At 36.3% G+C, this 23,487-nt stretch overlaps 1 protein-coding gene across 1 annotated transcript in view; it reads right to left on the reverse strand.

The window, feature by feature from the left end:
• The window catches only part of LMTK2 (lemur tyrosine kinase 2), a 30,868-nt gene extending 8,802 nt beyond the window's left edge, over positions 1-22,066 (reverse strand). The window contains 11 exon segments of the mRNA XM_059826593.1: positions 475-559; positions 3,764-3,897; positions 11,698-11,785; positions 13,183-13,301; positions 13,871-13,944; positions 15,723-15,867; positions 16,701-16,822; positions 17,017-17,059; positions 17,061-17,145; positions 17,753-17,887; positions 21,960-22,066. Of these exon segments, the coding sequence (XP_059682576.1) occupies positions 475-559; positions 3,764-3,897; positions 11,698-11,785; positions 13,183-13,301; positions 13,871-13,944; positions 15,723-15,867; positions 16,701-16,822; positions 17,017-17,059; positions 17,061-17,145; positions 17,753-17,887; positions 21,960-22,066 (1,137 nt within the window).
• Positions 22,067-23,487: the final 1,421 nt, after the last annotated feature.

The raw sequence follows: 23,487 nt of genomic DNA on the forward strand, positions 1-23,487 counted from the left end.
GAATAACGCTATACAGAAAAGGCATTCACAATCCCCTGTAAAGTAGAAAAACTGAATGCCAACTTCTCGTTTAAGGTTTGGTACTCAGAAAACACTTAATTAATGCCTTGAATTTTTCACTTCTTGATAGATTTGAATACTTTTAACATTTTCATTAATAAATTTGATTTAATTTTTCCTTTCTTAAAACATTAAAATGAATCTGTGCAGATTTTAGGACTACTGTAAATAGGACCTAAAAAAGCCAGATTTAACCAGAAGCTTCCTTCTACAAGCATGAACTCCACTCATCTCTAGAAAGATCATCTATTCCATTACATGAGCTTGCTACAGTTATTTGCCAGGTATACTTTCAAAGTCCATTATTCAAATAAAGGACAATCTAGTATCAGTTTATAACTTTAAAGTATGCTTGTTATAACCTTAAAGCCCCAAATCCTTTAAAAAAAGTGGTACATGACTAGATTAACTTACCTTATATCGACTGAATCCTATACCATAATCTCCTACTTTGACATTTAAATCGGATGTAAGGAAGCAATTCCGTAAGGCCAAGTCACTGAAAAAGCAAAAAAACAAATAATAAGACCAAACCAAGAAGTCTTCAGTGCAAATTAAGACAAGCAGGTTAACAGCAGTGACACTTCTTGGAACAGTCAGGCCACAGCTTAAAGTATCAAATGAAAAGCCAATAAAATTCTACAAAAAAAAAGAAATAAAAAAATCAAGGAGTTTGTACAGTTATAGGTTACAGTAGGAAGTAGCAGGCCATAGTAGGAGCAGGTCAATAATACGAAACAACTAGGGCTAAGGATTCAACATCCACACTACATAGACTTCAGCGATTTTACTCACATGAGCTGTAGTCTGATCCCATACACCTAAATCCTACTAAAGGCTGAAGCAAGCTAGGTGCAAGAAAGGTGTTCTCCTGGAGCTACCTTTCTGATTCTTTTTGGGTGAAATTAAACCAGTCCATGCACTCCAGAAGACCAACTCATAATGCACACCCAGGCACAGTAACAGGGACATTAATTTCAAAAGTACAATTTTGATCCAAACTAAATGTTAAGATAGTTCTCTTGTTGCTTACATTTTCATTAAGTTTTAGAACCTATACAAGCCAACAATTGATCCCATATCTCACTGGAGTGCTGGGAACACCATAGTTCTATATAAACACCCATCACTTTCAGAAAAAACAGACACTGATTAGGGTCTCTCCTTACAATAGACTTATTGGACAAGATTTGTTTTGTGGACACAAGGATATGATTGCCCTTAGGCCCTTCCAGATTTTCAAAACAGAATCAATTTAAAGCCACACAATCCAGAGGCATCTGCATTCTGGAATCCAAACAAAACTAAATATAGTGACAAGGCAATCACATTTAAAGATTTTATACAAAAACACCTAGACTATTATGCTGTCCTTTATAAAAAAGTTCAAAATATAGTCACTTCTCTAGAGAAGTGAAGTATACTCTTAAGCATTCAAACTACTCACAGAATTTATATGCATTTATTTCATTCTAGTAATAATCCTATGATGGAGATTACTTAGGCTGTTCACATGCTAGAGTGATGTAGGTCCCTCTTTACCTAACACCTATCATTGTATGTCTTGCATTTTAATTGTCATGAGCAAAATCTATCAACAATTCAGATCAGGTTTAAATACTTAACAATTTACAGTATGATACTAAGCAACTAGTAATATCTTACACCTACAGTTAAGTTCCCCTAAATAACAAAACCATACATTACATATGAACTAGAACTAAAGAAAAGACCATCAGAAAAAGTAATGTATTTCTTGACAGTCCTTTAATAAACAAATGAAAAAGTTCTTGAATACACACAGAAGTTGTTTCCAGTTTCCACCAGAAACCAGAACACAAGTACTTATAGCCAGCAGTGCTGCTGTAATAATACCAAGAATCTGTTTTAGAAAACCCATCATGCAAGCTCAGAAATTTATGCAAGTTTAATGAAGCTGCATGCTTACTATGAAACAGTAGCTGTGACAGCAAAGAGCTCCGTAGACTAATTGCTCCAATATTTTGCTTCTCAGTTTCTCAGAAGGGTGCCAGGCAATTAAGTGCACTGGAAGAACTCTACCATTGCTTGTGTGTGGCTTAAAAAAAATGTCTCTGAAGTACAAACGGTATGAAAGCCACACAGTTTCCCAACTTCAAAGAAAGAAGAAAATGTTTTCCTTTCCAGAGTCATTGAACCACGGAGGTCAGAAACATATCTGTAACCCTCAAGTACACCCCAAAGCTTTCCAACTTGTTTTATACTATTTAAATATCCTGGAAGAGAAAAATAATAACATTTTGGCTGCTTGAATTTACCACTAACAACAAAATCACTGATGCTGGAGCTTTACCACTTACTCTGACAGCATCAGGATAGTGTTGCTAGAAGTAAACATTTACAATGAGAATCTTGCAGATCCACAGAATAATTATTTATCAAGTTTAACAGTACGTTTTCAGTGAAATACAGTTAAGTGTAATACCTACAAAGCCATGCTGCTGCAATGCAAGAAACAGCGATCACGCAGTTTGACAGGTATAATTCTTATTACTACCTTCAAGTCATTTGAAATTGTTACACAGGTTACAAGAATAGCTCTGCCCATCAGCCACCAGCTGAGTCCTTTTGCTGTTGTTTTACACCTGCACCTTTTAAGACTTCAGTTTAATAGTTCAGCTTCTCCCTGAACACAAGGTCTCTGCTTTCTCTAAGTAGCAAGATGTGCATTGATAAGCTCTAGCACACGTTCCTAACTTGCTCAAAGGGATGATGCAAGTGCTGTTTCTACAGCAAAGAACAGATTGACCCAACCTAAAACCAAAATAAAGTAAATTATCTTGTGACACCCAAGGTTTCATCAGGTAAGCCATGTTCGGAGAACAAATACTCTCTAATATTTTAGTCATTGCAAGTTAAGGTTGATGTCTTTCAGTTCCTTAACAACTTTTCATTTAAAGCAAAAAAAAAATATTTTGGCATATTTCTGAGAAATTAGTTTAATGAATATATTTTTTCCCAGCCTTTTACTACTACTGCCATTCTTTCAGTATCAACTGCATTAACTAAATAAAAATAAAGAAATCTAGCATTTCTCCCCTGATTAATACAAAATTGTTCTCCCATCATGATTTCTTCTAAATCTGACTACCTTCATTACTGAAGATTAAAAGGTTACATGAACAATCATTCAGTGAGAGAACACCTGTTTCAGTCAGATTTTTCATCTAATGTCAGCTTCTCCCTTGTTGCATTAGAAAGGCAGCAGTTTTATTTTTTTTCCATTTTTAGTAAGTAACAAAGGTAACAGATTACCAAACAGAAGTTCTAAATTGCTATAATCTATAAAAAATACAAAGCAGGTTAAGATTCATTCTAACAAAATTCTAACATCCCTCCCCCCCACAATAAACAAAACAAATTTAACTTGGCCAACAACTAATCTAACAACTACATCTTCTAGATTGGCATAGCAGTAGGTTGTGTTCTACGGGCTGCAAACCTAAAAAGTAGGCGATCAGCTTTCAGCCACGTGGGAGCTGTAACACCACACCACTGCAGTTAAATTAGCATCTTCATAAGCATCACACCTTCATGACTTAGGATATGCAAGTTAGGCAGAAGTTTGAAACACAATCTTCAATACACATGGATTTTAATGAAAATATCTACACGAGTTTTAGAGAGCATCATAACTAAAAAGCAATTTATTTGGAAAGCATACCTATGCACAAAATTATGTTTATGCATTACAGCAAGTCCAGCAGCAATCTCGCACGCCATTCTCTGTAGCAGCATTATTTGTGAATCTCCTTTAATGTGTTCCTGCTCATTGCAGATGTAAGTTTTTAGGTCACCCTGTAAAAGAATTTGAAAATACTTATCAGCCTTGTACGTTGGTTGAATCTGAAAAATATTTAATGAAGAACCAACTAACCACATTTATTAACCACATTTGTGCTTAATAAAAAATCTCCTCAAGTTTCCAGTCTCCATAAGGATTCTTATAGAAGTCATCTAAGGCATATGGTATTGTCCTCTTAAGGATTTTTAGTAAAATCATTTAGGAATTAACATTCTAGATCAGACTGCCACATAAAACCTAACTGTCATACAATACTTTCCATTAAAAAGGAGAGTTTGATGAGCTTCTGTTTTTAAATGAGATGAGTTTTCAACTGCTCCAAATCAGCAAAGCTGACTGTCTGGAATTTGCAAGGGGACAGAAGGGAGAGACCAAAGAAAAGGGTTTCAGACATTGCCAGCTCACTAGAGATTTAGATATAAAAAGCATTGTAATACACTCCACTCCAGTCAAAGAATTCAGAGGATGGCAGCAGTTTTACTGAACCTAGGCAATGCTGAGCAACAGCCACATAATTAATGAGTCCACAGAAGCACTCCATAAATTACTATAAAAAGAACAACTTTGAAATAGAGGGAAAAATAACTGAAAGTTGTCAAACATTCAGGAAAAGCAAGACTACAGTAAGTGAATTCAAGCAAGGAAAAAGAACAAGTTTGTTTCTCATGCCATTATTGTTGCTACTTTCACATTTGGACTTTTAATCTAGCACTCTTATATTTTTGTTATTTAAAATACAGATGTTCTGTAAGTTTAGCAAATTATTTCAGAGGGCATTTTTGTGTTGAGACTGCACAACATACTACATCACAACTTGTTTCACCAGCGTAACATTCTGGGCTCTAACTGTCCAGGTCCATTATCTAACTAAAACATAAGCCAGGAAGGAGACTAAAGGGAAGTCTTGAGATTGACCAGACAAGAAGGCAGTCTCTGCACTGGCGAAAAAGTGCTCTAATGTTCAGAAAAGACTGAAGATCACTAAATTTCCTGTTCCTCTGGTGCTCATGTACATTATGGAGCTATAACTGAAGCATCTCATTCCTCCTTAACATGGTTAACTGAGGATAACAATTTACATTTCTATTAGTTCAAGCAGTAGATGTCTATGTGGTACATTAAAATCTAACAGTGCAGTGATAGCTGAGGAGACTGGCTGGACAGTCACAAACCTGGGTTGTATTTAATAAAATAAGAAGAAATGGGACTTAAAAGCAGATACTACTCCTTTGTAAAACAGTGTCATTTTAATTTTTTTTTTAAAACATGCATAGATTCTACAGTACACACAAGCAGCATATGCTATCTTCATCTGCTTTATGCATACTACTTATGCTACAAGAAGCTATACCACCTTGTGAGAAAGCATGCATAACTTCTAATACTGTTTAATGTTGTAGAAGCCTTCATTACATTATCTTTATCCTGGTTTTAGCTACTAATTAGGTAACATTTAAGTATTTGCATCCTACAGTATTACATTTTTAAAAATGTTTCCTGGAAGATTCTTCTGATTTACAATTACAGCTTTAATATCATACTGGCTCATGTCTATATGTATAAACATTATATATATACACGCATACCCCTTTCTACCTTGCCAGTGTCCATAGGACACACAGATTCCCAATTGCATAGCATAACGAATATAAGCAAGCACAAAATACAGAGCTTAACTGACTCTAGGTGGCAGCAAGTGCCTGAAGAAAGTCAAACTCTCCAAAATTGTTGTCATTCACTAAAGCAGCAACTGGTTACTTAAGGTTTGTCCCAGGTGGATTAAGTTCCTAGGATTCCTGAAATGCACCAAGGATTTACTTTTTAGTTTTTCAATGCATTAGTAACAGCAGTGCTGTGTGGCATCCCTTGTTTACTAAATAATTCATGTAGGCACACATTTTTGTAGGAAATAAAACTGGCATTAAACCCAGCACCTTGAAACATACTGGTTCTGTTTTCCCTTTCTATTCTAATTAAGGCTGCAATCAAGGTTAAAAACATAAACCTTTTTTTTTGGTACTGCTTTAAAAGGACCAAACTGGGGGGAACCAATGAATACCCTCAAGTGCTGGACTGCCATCCAGAGGGACCTGGACAGGATGGAAGAAGGGTCCAACAGGAACCTTATGAAACTCCAGAAGGACAAATGCAAAGTATTGCATGTGGGAAGGAAAAACCCCTTGTAACAATACAGACTGCGGACTGACCAGCTGGGCAGCAGCTCTACAGGAAGGGACCCAGGCATCTTCGTAGACAGCAAGCTGAACATCAACCTCCTGTGTGCCCTGGCAGCAATGACTATGCAGCCCAGGAGGCTGCTTGCAAACAGGACCATAGCCAGTAGACCAAGGGAAGGGATTATCCCCTTCTATTCAGCTCTTGTTAGTCCACATTTAGATCCTGTGTCCAGTATTGGCTGCCCCAAAACAAGACAGACAAACTGGAACAAGTTCAGTAGAGGGCCAAGACACTCAGGGGGTCAGAGCATTTCACCATGAGGAGAAGCTGAGGGAACTGGGCTCATTCAGCCTGGAGAAAGGAAGATTTTGGGAGCACCTAATAGCAGCTGTCCAGTATGTATGAAGTTATTAAAGACTGAGCCAGGCTCTTCACTGTGGAGCATGGAGGGAGGATGAGAGACAACAGGCGTGAGTTGAAACATGGGAAGTTCAGACTGAGTATAAGGAAAACTGTTTTCCACATGAGGACACTGGAACAGAAGTGCATGTTGCCCAGAGAGACTGAGCAGTTTCCATCCTTGGATGTTTTCAGGATCCAACTGGAAAAAGCCCTCAGAAATCTGGTCTAACCTCAGGCTGACACTGCTTTGAGCAGGAGGTTGGAGTGGAGGCCTCACAAGCTCCTTGCCAGCCTGAATTATCCTATGTGCCAGCCTGAATTATCTTATGATGATTCCCTGCCTACAAGCAGACAACAGCAATACGTCAATACTATTCCCATACTATTTTATGAGCCACAAAGTGGCCCTTTATCATACAGACTTTTTAACACAGTAAGTGTCAAAGGTTATACGTATCTGAATAAATACAGTTCTGCAAAATTCACTGCTTGGACACCTAAATATAAAAAGCTCAGTAATCATGCTTGAGGAAGACTCTACTTTCTCTCCAACTTCCTCTGCTACTCTACCTCTTCCCTCCTCTCCTGGGATTCCATGAAGAACTAGGTTTCATTTTTCCTCCCATCCTTCTCAGTTCAAGTCAGGATCAATTCAGCCATCTTTGTAAGTCTTAATATGTTTTTACTCTGTAACAGCCAGAAGCTGGGGGCATGTTTACACATAGTACTCTTCCGTAGTTTTCTTGTTCGTGCAAATTCCACATTTAGTCCATCTGAACACCCAAAGAAATAGCTGACATGACTTTTTAAACCAGTAGGTACTGTTGATAGGATTTTAAAAGTGTAAAGAGGTTACCAAATTATGTCTACTGAACACTTTCTGCCATGTTAGAAAGCTATCTAAGTCCTACAATATCACATAATTGCCCCTTTTGAAGATTTCAGACAACTGAAAATATTATCCCTCCCTCCCCCTCCAACATTGCTTCACAGTGGAAGTACCTGCGGTCACTACCATTAAAATGCCTGCAAGTGGTATATGGTATAGAGCACCTATACCATCAGAAAGTTGTTTAGGCATGTGTAAGTTCAAGAAATATTAAACAGTTCTGAGAGTACAAGGAATCTTTGAACCCAACAGACATGATTTCTGAAGTTGTCATGAACTGTCACCCCCCCCTTTTTTTAACAACACACCACTGATCTATCTACTATTTGCCTCATATTGATATTGACTATGATTATTGAACAGATTTGTTGAACTCTTTAGTTAAGTCTTCATTGCAAAGATTCTTTTTTTTTAGTTTAAGATAATGTTTTCAAATGGCAGTAATTAGAAAAAGCCCAAACGAAAGAAAGAACCAACCACTGCAGGCAAGCACTTGCACTAACAGCAACATCCCTAAAGCAAGCTACAGGGCATTCTAGGCAAATACTGCACCCTGCTGATCTCATCTGCTCAGGGAATTGCAAGACTTGAAGAATTTCAGTAAGAATTTGATAGGCAAATCAGACTCACAATATACGTGCTACTTCCACATTTGAATAACTTTCCTTTACTCATAAATTATGTCAATCCATTACAGGACTTGCTGTGCTGACAAAATGCTGGCCACACATGGCTGAGTAATATGTTAAAGTTAATAAGCCAGCTACCACTATTTTTAACCTGGCATCAATCTACAATGTTTAACAGTGAACAGTTAACTATTCATAAAAGACTGCACCAACATACTAAGCAAACTAATACGGGTGGAGGGGTTAAGAACTTACTGAGCATTTCTTTTAGTATTTACCATTTTTTAAACAATTTAAAACACAGGCAAAGGAAAATTAGGATTTAAAAAACTTTAAATCACTTATGAGAAACTGATCTCTCTTGCTTCTTGGCCAGCTCTGCAAAGCAATGGACACAGAGGAACTTGGATTACGTCATAAAATAGGCTAAATGCTAGCAAATACAGTTACTGCATATACAACCAAGCAATCTCAAGTAACAGGAAGGTGTAAGTAGTTTATACAGCCAAGAAAACAAGTAAGTTAGCCTGCATGACATTCAGTGTTGCTACCGTGACAGCTCTGGTATCTCTGCACTACAGTTTCCAGTGCCTCTGATCAAGACCTTTCAGTGCCAAGGAGCCTGGGAACTGATAATCCAAAAGAGCTGCCTGAGCAGACAAGACAAGGTCAAGCAGTCGTAAAAAGCCTATGCACCCTAGTAAGAGAAGTTGCAAAAGGGGTACATGCTGTGATAGGCTATGAATTTGAAGGAGTGCAAAGAAAACAACCACTGTACCCTCTAGACTATGTTGGTCAGTAGAATAGCCACATTTTTCATTACTTAACATGCCAAACTTGCAAAATGAAGTCTATATTGCTGAAAGAGCCTCAGAAGAACTTGTCATTTGAAGACATTTACATTTCCTGTCCACCGCAGTTGACATAATTGCCACCTTTTTCTTAACCATCAGATTCTTAATCACATAAGTACAAGGAATTAAAACAAGTTTATTCTTTGTTGTATATACATATACAACACCAGTAACACAAGGTAAAGAACTTTCACATAGCATTATACTACTGCTAGCAAAACAAACATGTTTCTTACCCTTCCCATTTGAACAATATATAGTTACCAGAGACACTATAACCTTTAGTCAACCACTTCAACTGTGTCTGTCCCTGTGGTCTTTCTGCTGAAGAATCAGACTCGTGTGTTTTGGAAGGACCTCCATATCCCCCAATTTACCCAATTTCAGGAAAAAAGTACAAAAGATACTACCAGCTTTCAAGATCACTTACTAAAAGCCTGTAAAATAAAAGTAACTGCCATCCCAGCCACAGTGATAAAAAGCAGCTTCTAGAATATCAGCCTACTGGCACTCCACTAAAAACCTGTCTACTAAAAAAGCTATCTAGCCATACCTTCTATTCCAAATGGTGCCGTCTGGCTTCCTTCACATTTCTCCCTTCTTCATGTCTCTCCTCTCCCCTCACTTCAATATTGCTACCTCCCACACTAGGCCCTGGGACTACAATAAGAATGAGTGACATACAATTATACTGAGCTAACTTACCAAGCTAACCAAGTAAGAACTCTTCAAGTGAGCCAGACTTTCAGTATGAAAAACATGTTTAACTCGCTATAATATAATTTTCTAAAACCAAGTTTTAGTTCACTTGGAATAGAAATCAGCACAGACATTTATTTTCCATTCCAAAGAAATTACCTAACTACATTCGAATTTATAAAACTACCACTTTGGCTGTCAAGCTTACTGCCCCCAGTTCAAGTGAAAAATCTATTTTATCCCCTTAAGTAAAATCCTTCCCAGATTACTCTGCAGGATCCTGACAATTTCTAGCATTAATCATCAGGCATCAAACAAGGATATTATTTTTTCCTGTACACTTAAAGTAGGGCAATCTTTAAAAGTTATTCCATCTTCAAATTCAAAGTTGGATTAAATAGCATAACTATTTAAAAACATGGCAGCAATTAAATCTGATTAAATATTTAGATTTATATCTGTTAGACTATGAAATGCAATTCTCTTTTCAAGTATCCTTTTAAAGAACCTCCAATTGAGTAGCAGGTTTCAAATCAGTAAGTATTCCATTTCTACCTATTGAAAAACGACAAAAAACATTATCTGGTTAACCTTAGGCACCTACTTTTTAATTCTTAGCAAAACCAGAACATTTCACTTTGATCAGTCACTTAAAAAGTTCAGGCACTTCTTCCATTTAGAAAAGAATTATTTTATCAGCACTTCTGCCTCATTAATTTACCACAGCTAATAAATTTGAGCAAAAGAGCAGTAATGAAAAATGTAGTTATTTAAGGTCACAGATTAACTGATGTTTCTCAAGAAAACTCAAAAGTTCATGTTAACTCTTATTCAAATTGCTTGAGGCAACTGATGCAACTAGAACCGTATTTGTGCACCTGAGTTTAAAGGAAAATTCTGTAGTAGTGAAGCCGGTAAAAAAGGATCTTGCTGAATTTTATAAATGCAAACTATCTTACTTCTGAAAGACTTATTTCTTAGTAACATATACATGCACTTCTGAGTTCATTTCTGTCTTGACATTTTTCAAGACACTCTGCTTTAAATGGTATCTAGACCATAAACTCTAAAGCAGCTATTGAACCAATGTTTAGACAGCCACCTGGAGTTCTGGGTTTGCTTGTTTTTTAATAATGTGTTATGCTACAATAAAGCAATTCAAGTCTTTCCAGAGCATGGATCCATCACCATATCCAAATTTTAGCCTCCGAAGACTCTGTATACTAGGCACAGTTCAAAGTTTCTACAGATGCATACCACCCTCTTTCTCACAACATTCATGTAAATTCCACCACATGCCCAGGAATGCAGTGGCTGAGCAAGGTTGTTGTGCAACCATCCTTCCCATCCTCAGTGGCCTTTGTGACACTAACAGCAGAGCAGAAAGCAGTGAGAACCCCCTTCACTGGGCTCTTAGCACTTCCTTTGGCGTTCAGGAAGCATAATAAGGCAGTTGCTTGGGGTGGGGAGGGAAAGAAAAGAAGAATAAGAGTACAGAAAATAAGAATACAGTAACAGAAAGGATCAGGAAGAGACTAGGATGATACTGAAAACTCTAGCTACTAGAACACGCTCATTACCAATTCTGGAAGTGACCACAGCATTGCATTTTAGCCCAAAGCTGAACAGCATGGGTAAAGTTTGGGCACCCTGAAGGGCGGGGAGGAAAAAGGGAGGAAATTCTTCCTGTTTCCTCAATTAACATTTTCATACACATGGTGATAAAGTACATTAAGGCTGCACAGACAGGAAACAGAGTTTAGGATGTGGTTGTGAGCATGTGCATGTGATACTGGACTGCAATAAAAAGCTTCCTTTCCCCTCCACGCTCCCTGTTAGATGATGTAGGCAGACTGAAAGAGACTAGTAATTCTGTTATCAAAGAAAGAATGGCTATTTTCCTCTTCAGAACATTCCATAAGCACCTAGAATTTACAAGATTAATTGAAAAAATATAAACAAAAAAATTACACTTGTGGTCTGTCTCTAAACCATAAAAAAGTCTGTCTTCTGAAAAGATGGTTATTCAAAAAACTTCCCAGAAAGAAAAAGAATCATTTCATAAGTGAAGGGCAGTAAATACACTACATACAATTTACACCAATGGAAAAACAACTGCAGCCTTTTGTTAAGTGCACTTACCAAATCACAGAACTCAAAAACTAGGAGATAAGGAATGGCTTCCACACATTGCCCAATACACTGGAGAACATTTGGATGCTGAAGAATGCTGGAGTGAAAAAATACAGTTAAAACCAGAAAGATCACAGTACACATTATTTGCCATATAACGCAAGACACTGAAATCCCTACCAGAAGTTTCAACACATAACATAGGCGGGGGGGGCAGCACGAACAGAAGGTGCAAGTATCCAGACCACAGAGTCCATTTGCACCTTTGTAACTCCTTTGTATTGCTGCAGCATTTCATTGAGAGCAGCTGAAGCTCAAGAGGATCTCAAAACCACAAAAGCCACCACTGCCACAAGAAAGTCACACCCATCCTCCCACCATCCCTTATACCAAAAATAAGTGCATGCAGCTGGTTCGTGAAATACACCGAGGAACTGATCTGGGTAAAAGCTAAACCTTTTTTTAGCCAGGTTAGTTCCCAGCCAGATCATTTTTTCTAAATTGCTTCAAAAACACTTGTGCCAATGCAGCAGAAGACATGAGATTTCTTCTTCTGACAACTGCCAACAATTTAAGCCTAAATGCAAATATAACTAGGACATTAGAAAGCATTAAGAACAGAAAGCTGTCTACGACCATTCACTTGTAGCATATTCAGGCAAAGTAAACCACGCTATGAGGCATGTCTAGTGAACTACAACATGCCTCTCTTTTCCAGACATCTACAAAAGCCATTAATTCGCAACAGTTAGGTCTTCAGAAAATTCTCACTATTCCCAAATCATGGGAAGAGAAATTGCACTCCCTTTAATATACCAAATTCCTTTCTAGTATACAAAGACTCAACCCCTAGAAGTGCATGTCCTTCGAGCATTAACACAGGAGGAAGAGAACACCAAACAATCCTGTTTTATTGACATCTCCAGTCAGATCAAAGATTTCTCAATTGTAGAGTACTACTGGACTGAAGTTAGTGTAATTCTGTATTTTTTTGTGCACAAGCCTCCTCCTGAACAAAATTAGTTTTTATCTATGTTGCATTTAATTTTTTAGAAAAGGAAACTTTAATGAAATTAACATGTACCTGATAACAGGCAAAGTGTTGCCAGTTCCCCTGCTTCTAACAGAAAAGCCAAGTACAGGAGTTAAACCTCAGTTCTCAGAGAAAAGTAATTAGGCATAAGGTTAGTTTGCAACATCAGGAGTTTGTTCCAAACAGCTGTAGAAGAAAAACTGATAAACCAAACCAAGTGTGTTTTCCAGTCATGAATAATAACAACCAAACACACTGAAGCAAAGAGCTTATTTTTATTTCTAAGCAAACTCAAGTTTTGCTCACTTTGGATTGACTGTATTTCACTTTTAAAAAAGACACGCATTTCAGTTATAAGGGAGGGCAAGTAGAGACAGTAACACTGAACAGAAGAAATGTCCATAAATCATATACAGTAGTATGAAGTGTGTAAGTTAACCAAGCTGGCAAACATTACTTACTAATATGGTTCTCCATTTCTTAAAAACTGTTCTTGCTCCTTGGGACCTGCACTTGCCTTCAACTCCTTCACTATTACCCTTGCTACACTAGTGCCTGTGTAGATCTCTCCAAGCAGAACCTGAAAAAAAGATAACCATTGTATCTTTAAGCAGAGGGAAAAAAATTTGGAGTTTCCCTGCCAAAAAAAAAACCAACAAACCAAGAGCTAAAAACATGCTGCAAGAAAGATTTTCCGGCTTTTTTTCCTCAACACATGTGGAGCTTTGATAATTAAACATCTGTACTTAATAAATCTTGACAATTGAGCTACACATCAACTTTCAGAAAACATGTTTTCTAGTGAAGACTACTTATTTACTTAAGATTTTTTTTCCTAGAAATAATTTGTAACAACAGTAATGTATTAATTCAAATCCATGGAAGTGCAATGCCTACCTAGTAAGTAACTCTGGTAAGAAACTACATGTAAAATAAAGAAGCACCGATTAGTGCTGTGATTACAGCTAAAAAGTGCATGCAAGGAAACATCTAATTTCAACTTCAGTTTTTCTTATGCTATTACTTTTTTTTTTTTTTTTTTTTTTTTTTTTTTTTTTTTACGAGTACCATTTTAAAGGAAATACAGTAGACTAGTCAGTTAGGAGTAAGATTCAAACTGCAGTACGGTATTAGAAGATAACTTCTTACCTTTCCAAACCACCCATTTCCAATTTCCTGGATGTAGTTTAGACTCTGACGTGCAACTTGAGACTTTGATCCATCTGTCACACACAACAAAACAAATGCAACGTGTATCAAACCACTCAGATGGCCAAAGTTACCTAACTGTTGAGGAAACAATGCATGCTCTTACAATATTTATTCGCAATTACGTGCATACATTCAGACCAAGCAACAAAACCTAGTTAGACATAAAGTACGAAGGTAACGTTGTGACAATAGCACTCAAGTGAAACTTTTCTCAGCTCCAGGTTCTACACAATACTAGAATACACTCCCTACAAAAACACAGTGATTCTTACGAAACATAAACTTCTAATTTTTTTAACACATTCAGTAAGAAAGCAAAAAGGCTGAGTTCCAATTCCAATATAAAAGTGTATCATACCCTGTAGTTGGGTAGAGCAAATAACCTACTTACAGAAGTTTCCTACGTAAATAGAAGTAGAAAACCCAAGACAACACTCATTGCTTGTACATCTTAACATTTATAGTTATATAGAGAGTTACCATTTTAAGAGAAAAGGTTCGACTGCTTTACTCTTCAGCCCAATTGCCCTACTTACAGCTACCATCTGGAAGGAGGACATTTTCCAACTAAAAATACTTCATGTAAAGAGCCCACAGAGGGAAAGGATAGAAAACAAGACCCAGATCTTGGTAGAGGATGGACAGTTAACAATGGCAGACTCTATACTATAGAAGAGATTCAGCAATGTTTATCCCTCTGCTGCCTAATTGGTTAGGAACACTAATAAATAGATGTACACAAAAACTTTCCAACATTACTCCTTATCTGACTGAGAATTCTAGCCCACATTTTTTATTTCATTAAACCACATTCACACCAGTATTACTTTACTAGAACAGCTATAGCTGTCAACATGCTCCTCCTAAGCACGGAGAAGGCTATATTGGTACAACTACATTTTTACCAGTGTACCTTACTCAAGTACACTGCCTTATTTCTGGCAAAATAACTTCTAGTGACAGAAACTATAGCTTTAACAATTATGTCAATGTAGAAGAGCTGACATAAAATTTTTCCACAGATAATTTTCCCTCACTAGAACACCGAGGAGTAACATTTCTTTTGTATTAAAGGCACACTGACAGTTTCTTGAAATCTGTAGGTACAGAAATTTTACTAGAAGCTTCCCTGAACATCTAATGATTAAGCAACACAAGCAATATATGTAAAAATTAAATGTGAAGTAGTATGAGAACTACTGTATGCTAAACTATGCTTGTAATATTTAAGATGCTTAAGTTTCCTTTTACAAAAATTGTATTTTAAACAATACATTCCAAAAAAAACCCTTTCACACAGAAAAGAAATCTGATGCTCAGTCTTACCAGTATCACATTTACAGCCTGAAAAGTCTACAGTGACATTAAGAAAGCAATGCAGCTGAAACAGTAGCACTGCTGTCAAGTAAGAGATTCACTCTTGCTTCCATTTAAGGCTAATGGCTAAAATCCAATGACAACTTAGCCATGAAGAAAACCACTAAAAAGCAGAAATCACTAACATCCTAGAGTACTTCAAACCCTTTATGTATATAGAGGCATAATGAAAGTACTCTATTTAAGCTAATTTCATTCTCTTAAGCTACCTTTTGTGGCACTCTGCCATAAGTTAACATTTTTGAAGTAATATTTCACATTTTATCCTATACCCTACAAAATACATTTACTCAGTTTATGTAAGTTTGTAACAATTAATTTGTTGCAGTAAATTTAAACATAATCAGCTACACTCCATTTTTGATACTGAAATTGCCTACTTTTGGTTTTTCATTGAAAAACAGTATTTTACCTGTACGAGATGGAAACTGGGAGGGAGTTGGTAAAGCAATATTTGGAACTGAAAGAGTAAACACTTCCGCTGGAGACTGAACAGATGGAGTATCTTCTGCTGGAGGTGTAAAATCTATTTCATCATCAAAGTTATCTTCAAATTCCTGAAAAAAAAAACCCATAGTCTTCGTAAACAAGCTGATCTTTGTCTTAAAATTACCACTAATACAGTTCTTTTAGTTTGAATGAGCAATGTTAAGGAAGCTTAGCTTTTTCCAAAGGACAGTGGTAGATTTTTAGTTTTCTATTCCTTATTTTCAATTTATTACTGATACAAAGAGATTAAAGTATCAAGTACTGTTTTTAAACAAAAAGGGGGGGGGTTGGGATTGGTTTTTTTGTTTGGGGTTTTCAGTTTTTTTACTTTAAATGCTATCCCTGGCTTTGAATGAATTACCATGAACTGCCAAGACCAAATATTCTCCATTTAGAAATGAGAGCAAAACTCAATTTTAGGAACACCAATAACTCATGTTGCAAAAGTAACTGTTCTCTCATGATTACAATTTCCCCTCAAGAGTTTTGCTACACTGGATATATATCTTCAGTATTCTTATTCAACAGGAATGTCTTAAACCCTGTCAGCAGACTTAAGAAAAACAACTTAAGAATACACAGAAAAACAAAAGGTTCTTTATAGCAAAATTGTCTCAAAGGTATATTTTTACTATTTATCCTGATAGCCAGTAATGATTTTGAAAAGACATTAAAGATACCTACTGCAGCATGGACCAAGTACTTAAAATAAATGGTTGTAGGAAGATTTTACAGCATGTAGAAAAACAGTTGCTGGCTACTTCAGAAGAAAGAATGTACAGTGACACTGAAGTGTCAATAACTGCAGAGTATTAGCACAAATAATCAAGTAAGTATTCTGGATATCTGAATGCAGCTAAGAATACCACTTGTATATACATTTGTAACTTCAGATGCTTACCTTGAAATCTATCTCAGGGTCTTTACAGCAGGAGACACAGTTTGCAAGCAGTATTACCAGTACTACTAGAGTACATACAGACAGAATCACAAAAGATGAGGAAACTTCAGCTGTAGCTCCTCCTAGAAATAAGCATGTATGTAGTATTATAGAAACATGTTTATCATTTTAAGAAGTTCCTTCAAAAGATATTATCCATCTGCATTTATTTAAAACACGGAGTTTGAACATTTAACTCTGTGGATATGACCAAAAATAAGAGGAAACTGAACAGAAAGGACGTGCTGGTAAAATATATCTATGCTCTACCACCCACCTGCCTGTTTTGGACTTACTTGATTCGAGCTTAGAGGCCACAGCCAACATGACTAAGTTAAGTAGGTGATGAACAGTGATAGTCCCAAGCCTCAGGATTCTTTTTAAGTTGACAAACTTATATAGATATCTAAACACAGATATTAGAAATTTGGTCTTTTTGAAGACATTTCCCATGAGCCAAAACACCTGTCCTAAGAGAAAAGGCAGCTAGAAGACATCCTCACTTAAACTGTGTACAAATTTAAAATACATTCCTATAAGGCAGTATTGCCTCTTTCAATAAATGCATTCATGACAGTCTGCCAAATACACAGGTTGCTTTCCTAAGTGTAATGGATCTAATCAGCTCCACGCCAATTTCTATTTCTTGTGATTCACTAGGTGATTTCTCCATTTCAAGAATTTTAGACATGATCCCTAACCATTTTGCAAACACACTTCCAAATAATTTTCCAAAATTTTATATATAAACATTCTACAACACATTTTCTATGATTAAGTCAGGTTGTTATTATTATTCACACAGGATCAAAAGCTTCAAATGGCATTTTGTAAAAATCTTAAGTCTTTGCCAGGGGAATTAAACATATTTTCATCCCTGTTTTCAATTGAGAATAAAGGTATGTAGTTCCCTAGGAGACCACAGCACACATCTTGAGGGGTTGTTTCTGTTGTTGTTGTTTCTTTTTAAACAGGTGCCATGGGGGACTGGAAGAGTAGTAGTTGGACCATACCCTATTAAAATATATTTAGATATTACATCAATGTTAAAGTTAAACCATGTCAGGTGTCTTGGACTGACTGGATTTTTTGGGAACATCTGAGTAGCAATAGGAACATCTGGGAACAGAATACAGTATAAATGAAGCCTGAAAAAGAAAGAAAATCAGAAGTTGATCACTAGTTAAGGGACATACAAACCTCTCCACCTACCTCTTATACCTTCAAAAAACTACAAAAAGTAATTAAAAGATTTCCAGAAAAAGCTACAGCTTTTCATCATGTTCCACAGAATACTTACTGATTTTAATTACATGTGAAAAGTAAATTGACATAATCAAAATACTGCTTCAAAAAGTGTTAGCATACTTTCGGAAGATCACATATTTTCTGTACTATATACTAGGACCATTATTTATACAACAGTAAAAGCAAACCAAGAAAGGCAGGTTTTCAAACAAGTGATACTGTTTCTAGTTTTCACAATAGCTCTGGCATTCTAACCTCATTAGAGAACATACATACTCCATTTCTAGATAATACGTATTCTTCAAACACAGATCAGCCATGATGTGAGGCTGCTCACCACCTTTTAGTCAAAATTCTGAAGAGGAAAAAAAACAAATCTCTGAAGAGGCCTCTCAGTAGTACAATTAATGTTCATTTAAATCAAGTCCTCCACATAACACCCATGTATTTTTCCATTTGTAAGCTTCAAGAAAAAAGGGGAAGGTTAACAGCTGATTTATGTTTACTTCCTTCAGATATTCAGTAACCTTACTAAGAAGACTGAAAATTACCTAAACCACAAATACAAGCATTTTGCGAAGTCATTAGCTAAATTAATGTAGCAAATATACACACAAGTAATACAGCTTTAGATAAAATTTAAGAGATGCCTTTGAACTTCTAACTGAAACCAAATAATAAAAGGTAGCTTTACTACAAAAAAATAAACATATTTATATTATCAGGTATTACTAATTAAAATGAAAGACATTTTTCCAAAACCACTCCACTTAATTTCCAAAAAGCTTCCTCACGTTCACCACCAACTTCACTGAGAAGTCAACTCACCACAGACCATCTACTGAACAGATGCAGATTTTCCCCAACACGTGAATACATCATGACAATTACAGTATCTATTCCTCCCAGTAGAAGATGATCAAGAGTCCTGAACCCCCTAGAATGTTTCATCCAGAATACCAGATGCATTTGGGAAAGTTAGTCAAGCAAAAGTAAATCTCTACACGATGAACTCTGACACCAAGAGCACCTTTTATTATTCACAGAATGCATTACTAGCATGTCTTAAAAGACTGCTATTCAAGGACTAACTTCAGACCAGATCCTTAAGAGGGAGGTATAAAGCACCTCAGCTGTCAACTGTATAAAACACTAAAAAAAGCTATCAAACTTTTATTTGGGGTTTATGGTACACTATAATGTCTCCTTGTTGATGCCCACATGGCTAACATGAATTTTACAGTGGCTTCCTGTTCCTGACAGGAGATGAGCATTACCACCTCTCATTAGCATCCTCCCCTGCTCCCCTATCTTCTTCTAGATGGTCTTTTTGACCAGCCTGTACTGAAACTTGGAACAATTCTTCAACGTTTGCTTTACCGCTTTCAATCTTACTGCTTCCTTTCAAAACCTGACAAGGGACTTGTGCACACAAAAGTGCATCTATTGCCATTATGTTAGCTGGTCTAGTACAAGATGTTATCTCTACCTACAAACTTCTCACTCGAGCCCTTGAACTATCACAACTACAGCAGCATGACCACAACATAAACATTACCACGCTCACGCCAACTTAAGATCCCACTTTTGACCTCCCAAAGTTATCACAGCAAATCCAACTAGGAGGATTCAAACTCCTGGTGGTCTTATGCCAGTCTTCTGGCTTAACTCAAAATAAGACAAAATGAGCACTAACAATCGTAAGCTGCATTTATTGTACATGTTAGATGCACTGCACATGTATTCAGCTATTTCATATGAAAAAGACAACATATTTTGGTTGGAAATCCTTCTGTAAAGAAAACTGCACATTTATCAAGCCTAAAATCTAAGTGATTTATGCAAGTTACACTCTTCTCCATAATGTAACCATCTCTTAAGTGTCCTGGAATTAATACAGAAAAAAAAATATTGCTGCTGTTCATTACGTTACTTCCTAACCTTACAGACCTTTTATAATTCCCAAGACAAGAAAGCGTGTGAACTAACAGCAATTAATTGGAGAAAGTAATGAAGTTTTTTAAAAAAAAAAAGAAAGCAAAGATCACCTTTGAAAGGCAGATAACCATTAACAGTTCATTAAGAAAATGGAAGTCATCTAAACTTCCAAAAGCACAAGGAACGTTTCACATACAAAGATGCTTTAATACAAGAAAAATGCCAATTATCATGGGCAAGTTTCTGCAACACTTACAGAACAGCATTTCAGATGACTCATACATGTAAGAGCTACTTACTAAGAATTACAGAATCCATCTCTATTTGGATAAACTTTGAAGTCTCTCAGATAGTCATTAATAAGTGATATTTTTTAAAAATTTGCACTTGAAAAAAATGAATGTAAAATTAAGTATAAAATTATGGCAACCTATAATTGGGCTAAAATTTATTACAAGTGAAATTATTTTAATAGCTTGCATAAATACATATTCAGTGATGGAAGTCACTGATTAAGTATTGGAACTGGTGTTTGACAAAGTGCTGAAAAATCTGCTGCAGTATAAACTCTTTTGCATTTTTCAACTATTTCCATCCAATGATTAATTCACTGGAGCTTAGTAAAATGACTCGGAACTGAAAAGGTAGGAGATGTTTAATACCTCCTTTTGTTTGTAAATTCTGAAAGTATGAAGGAATGACAGCTATTTATTATAAGATCCTGACTGAAAAAGCAACCAGAAAGAAATCTGTTCAATTAAATGCAGAGAAACATTTTATATAGTTATGACAGGAAACAGTTTTCTTTAATAGAAAAACCTGTTTAAATATATTCTAAATTTAATTAATTTTAAATTAAACCTAGATAAAAAAATCCAATAAATATCACTCACAATTTCATAATGAATGCACAAGGTAAGAATCTTAACATAATAGATTCTAAAAGGAGAGAATTTAATAAATTTACTCAGCATATAATCTGTTTAAAAACCTACCCTATTTAATGTAACCCTACGCAGTAACAACCTACTACGTCTCACTATCTATCCAGAAGTTAGAATCTATTCTTTAGGAAAGGAACTGCAAAACAGATCCAAAAAATACTATATATAAAAGGCAAACAATATAAGGCTTCCTGTCAGTTAATACAAACAGTCTAGACTACTTTGGCCTGGTATATCCAAACTACTTATGCAGGAGGAAGAGGCCGTGGATTATATCACTACTACATTAAAATAAGCAGGAGATGCAGTGTCTGTGTTACTATATGTGTTACCGCAAGGTTAACACAACATAATGCTTTACAAAGAACTCTGTGCTAGTAAACGTTCCATCTCAAAATGGCATCTAGATGATCCTAAATTATCAACACAGAACATAAGGTCTTTTTTCAAAGCCTCACAGTATTAAATACTGATTCTATGCTATTATTTACCCACTTTTTAAAAGTACATAAACAATTCAAAGCCCTGGCTGATGTAGGTATTTAATTAACAGCTATTGAAGCAGATTCTTCAGCACCTCTGAAGACTGCCACTTCATAAGCAAGTTTTACACTAAAGTCTAAATTCGAGCACAGCACATTGGGAGTCAAACCCTGTACGCAGGCAAGTACATGAACATGCTCACTGAAAAAACGATGATAAATTACGCTGGCATTCTCAAGATCAAGTATAGACATGAGAACATATACTTCAGTATGTATTAGCATGTTTCAAGGGGTGGAAAAATGTTATTTTCATACAAAGTATATTTCAAAGCAATTTATATAGGTCAGGATTCTCTATACATTCCTAAGTTTCTTTCAAGTCTACTTTCTTCATAAAATAGTTCACTGACTACCAAATGCAACAACTAAGCAAACAAAAGTTTATTTCTCACTAGAACTGATTTCCTTCTCTGTCCAATTTCCCAGTCTGCCCACAATAACCTCAAATACCCATGTATGTCATCCACCTGTGGCTTCCTTTGCTACCTTTAATTAGGAGCAACAGGCATGGCAGCTAGCCAAACAGTCCATTCATGTTCACTTGCCATCCAACAGCCACCACGCAGAACGATACAGGACCAGAAGTAACTGCCTGTCCATATGAGGGATGGCAGGCTCGCCTTTCTTCTACTACCAGATTATGAGAGGCCATGACGCTTGAACTCCGACTCTCTCAAATTTGGTTGAATGTGACTAATCATGTTATTAAGGTCTCAACCTTCAGGAAATTGGGCTAAAAAATGCACAACATCACACAGTTCTAAGCTTGGGGAAAAAAGAAAAGTAAATGTACATGACAGACATTACTGAGTACACTAATAAAAGACATTCATTACTGTGATAAAGGCAGTGCAAGGCCCAGATAAATTAAGCATTATTAGGGCACAGTGAGCTTCAAGGGAGCATCTGATTTTTAGCTTTCAGCACAGTAGTTGCTATGCGACAACGGTCCCACTGCATAAGCAAGAGCCTCTTTTCTTTCAAGAGCAGCTATATAAATGGCAGTTCTGCACTAATAGCTGTAACTATTTTCAGCACAAATCTATCATGACAGCAGTCACTTAACCTGTCTCTTGGACACCCTCAAATTATATGATCATGAACTGAGATGCTACTTTACTAAACCAAGTCGGAACAGAGCAGCCTTTAAAATACTAATGAATGACCAAATCTAATTTTGCTCTCTAGCTACTTCCATGGTATCTTTCATAAACTTGATCAGTTTACTTACTCTGCTTTTAACAGATATTAATGTAACCAGATCTAAAGACTGTAATATCACCCTAGTGGTTTTGATAAATATGATTTTAAAAGTTATCCCAGCTTTCCTAAATAATGTCATTCTCTTCTATGCTAGCAATTAAGTGGGAAAGTGTTCTCGACTCCTACCCTGTTCTTCACAAGTCAGATTCAGATCATTACCTTTTCCTCACAAAGGGTTTCTCCCACATTTATTTACTCCCTGAAATCTTCAGAGGTTTGCTACTAATAGGCACAAAACCATACAGACGCAACAGACCTATAAATTCTGAAGGCCTATGGGTAACAGGTAGAATACTAAAACAAAAGCCTATTCAAAACAATTTTAGACAATTCTGTCTGATTTGTATGACAAGGTAAAGCACAAAATGCATTGCAACTCCTGTATTTCACAAAAAACCACCAAAACACTCAAGAGCACATTCCATTAGTTACTGCATTCCCGTCATCTCATTTTTTTCCTGCTATGCTCCATTTAACAACTGAGCCAAAAAACAGCATCATTTCTGAGAACAAGTTTCAGCAGAAATGCGTGCAATGCTATATTACAACAGGCTTTAAAATACTGTATTAGAACTGCATTCAAATCACCATCAACCTTCAACTAAGACACAACACAAGCAAACAGAAACTTAACGCAAGTTTTGAAGGAGTGTTATTTGCACTCCAGACATTCTTTTGAAAAAAAAAAAAAAGATCATTTTACTATGAGAGAGGCATTCCAAATTCCAATCAGCCCTTTGATTTGAATGACCATTACCAGTACAACAAGAAGAAACATTCCCAAGATCGCAGATGACTTTCATTCACTTG

Source organism: Gavia stellata, chromosome 18, assembly GCF_030936135.1.
Source record: "Gavia stellata isolate bGavSte3 chromosome 18, bGavSte3.hap2, whole genome shotgun sequence".
Classification (NCBI taxonomy): domain Eukaryota; kingdom Metazoa; phylum Chordata; class Aves; order Gaviiformes; family Gaviidae; genus Gavia; species Gavia stellata.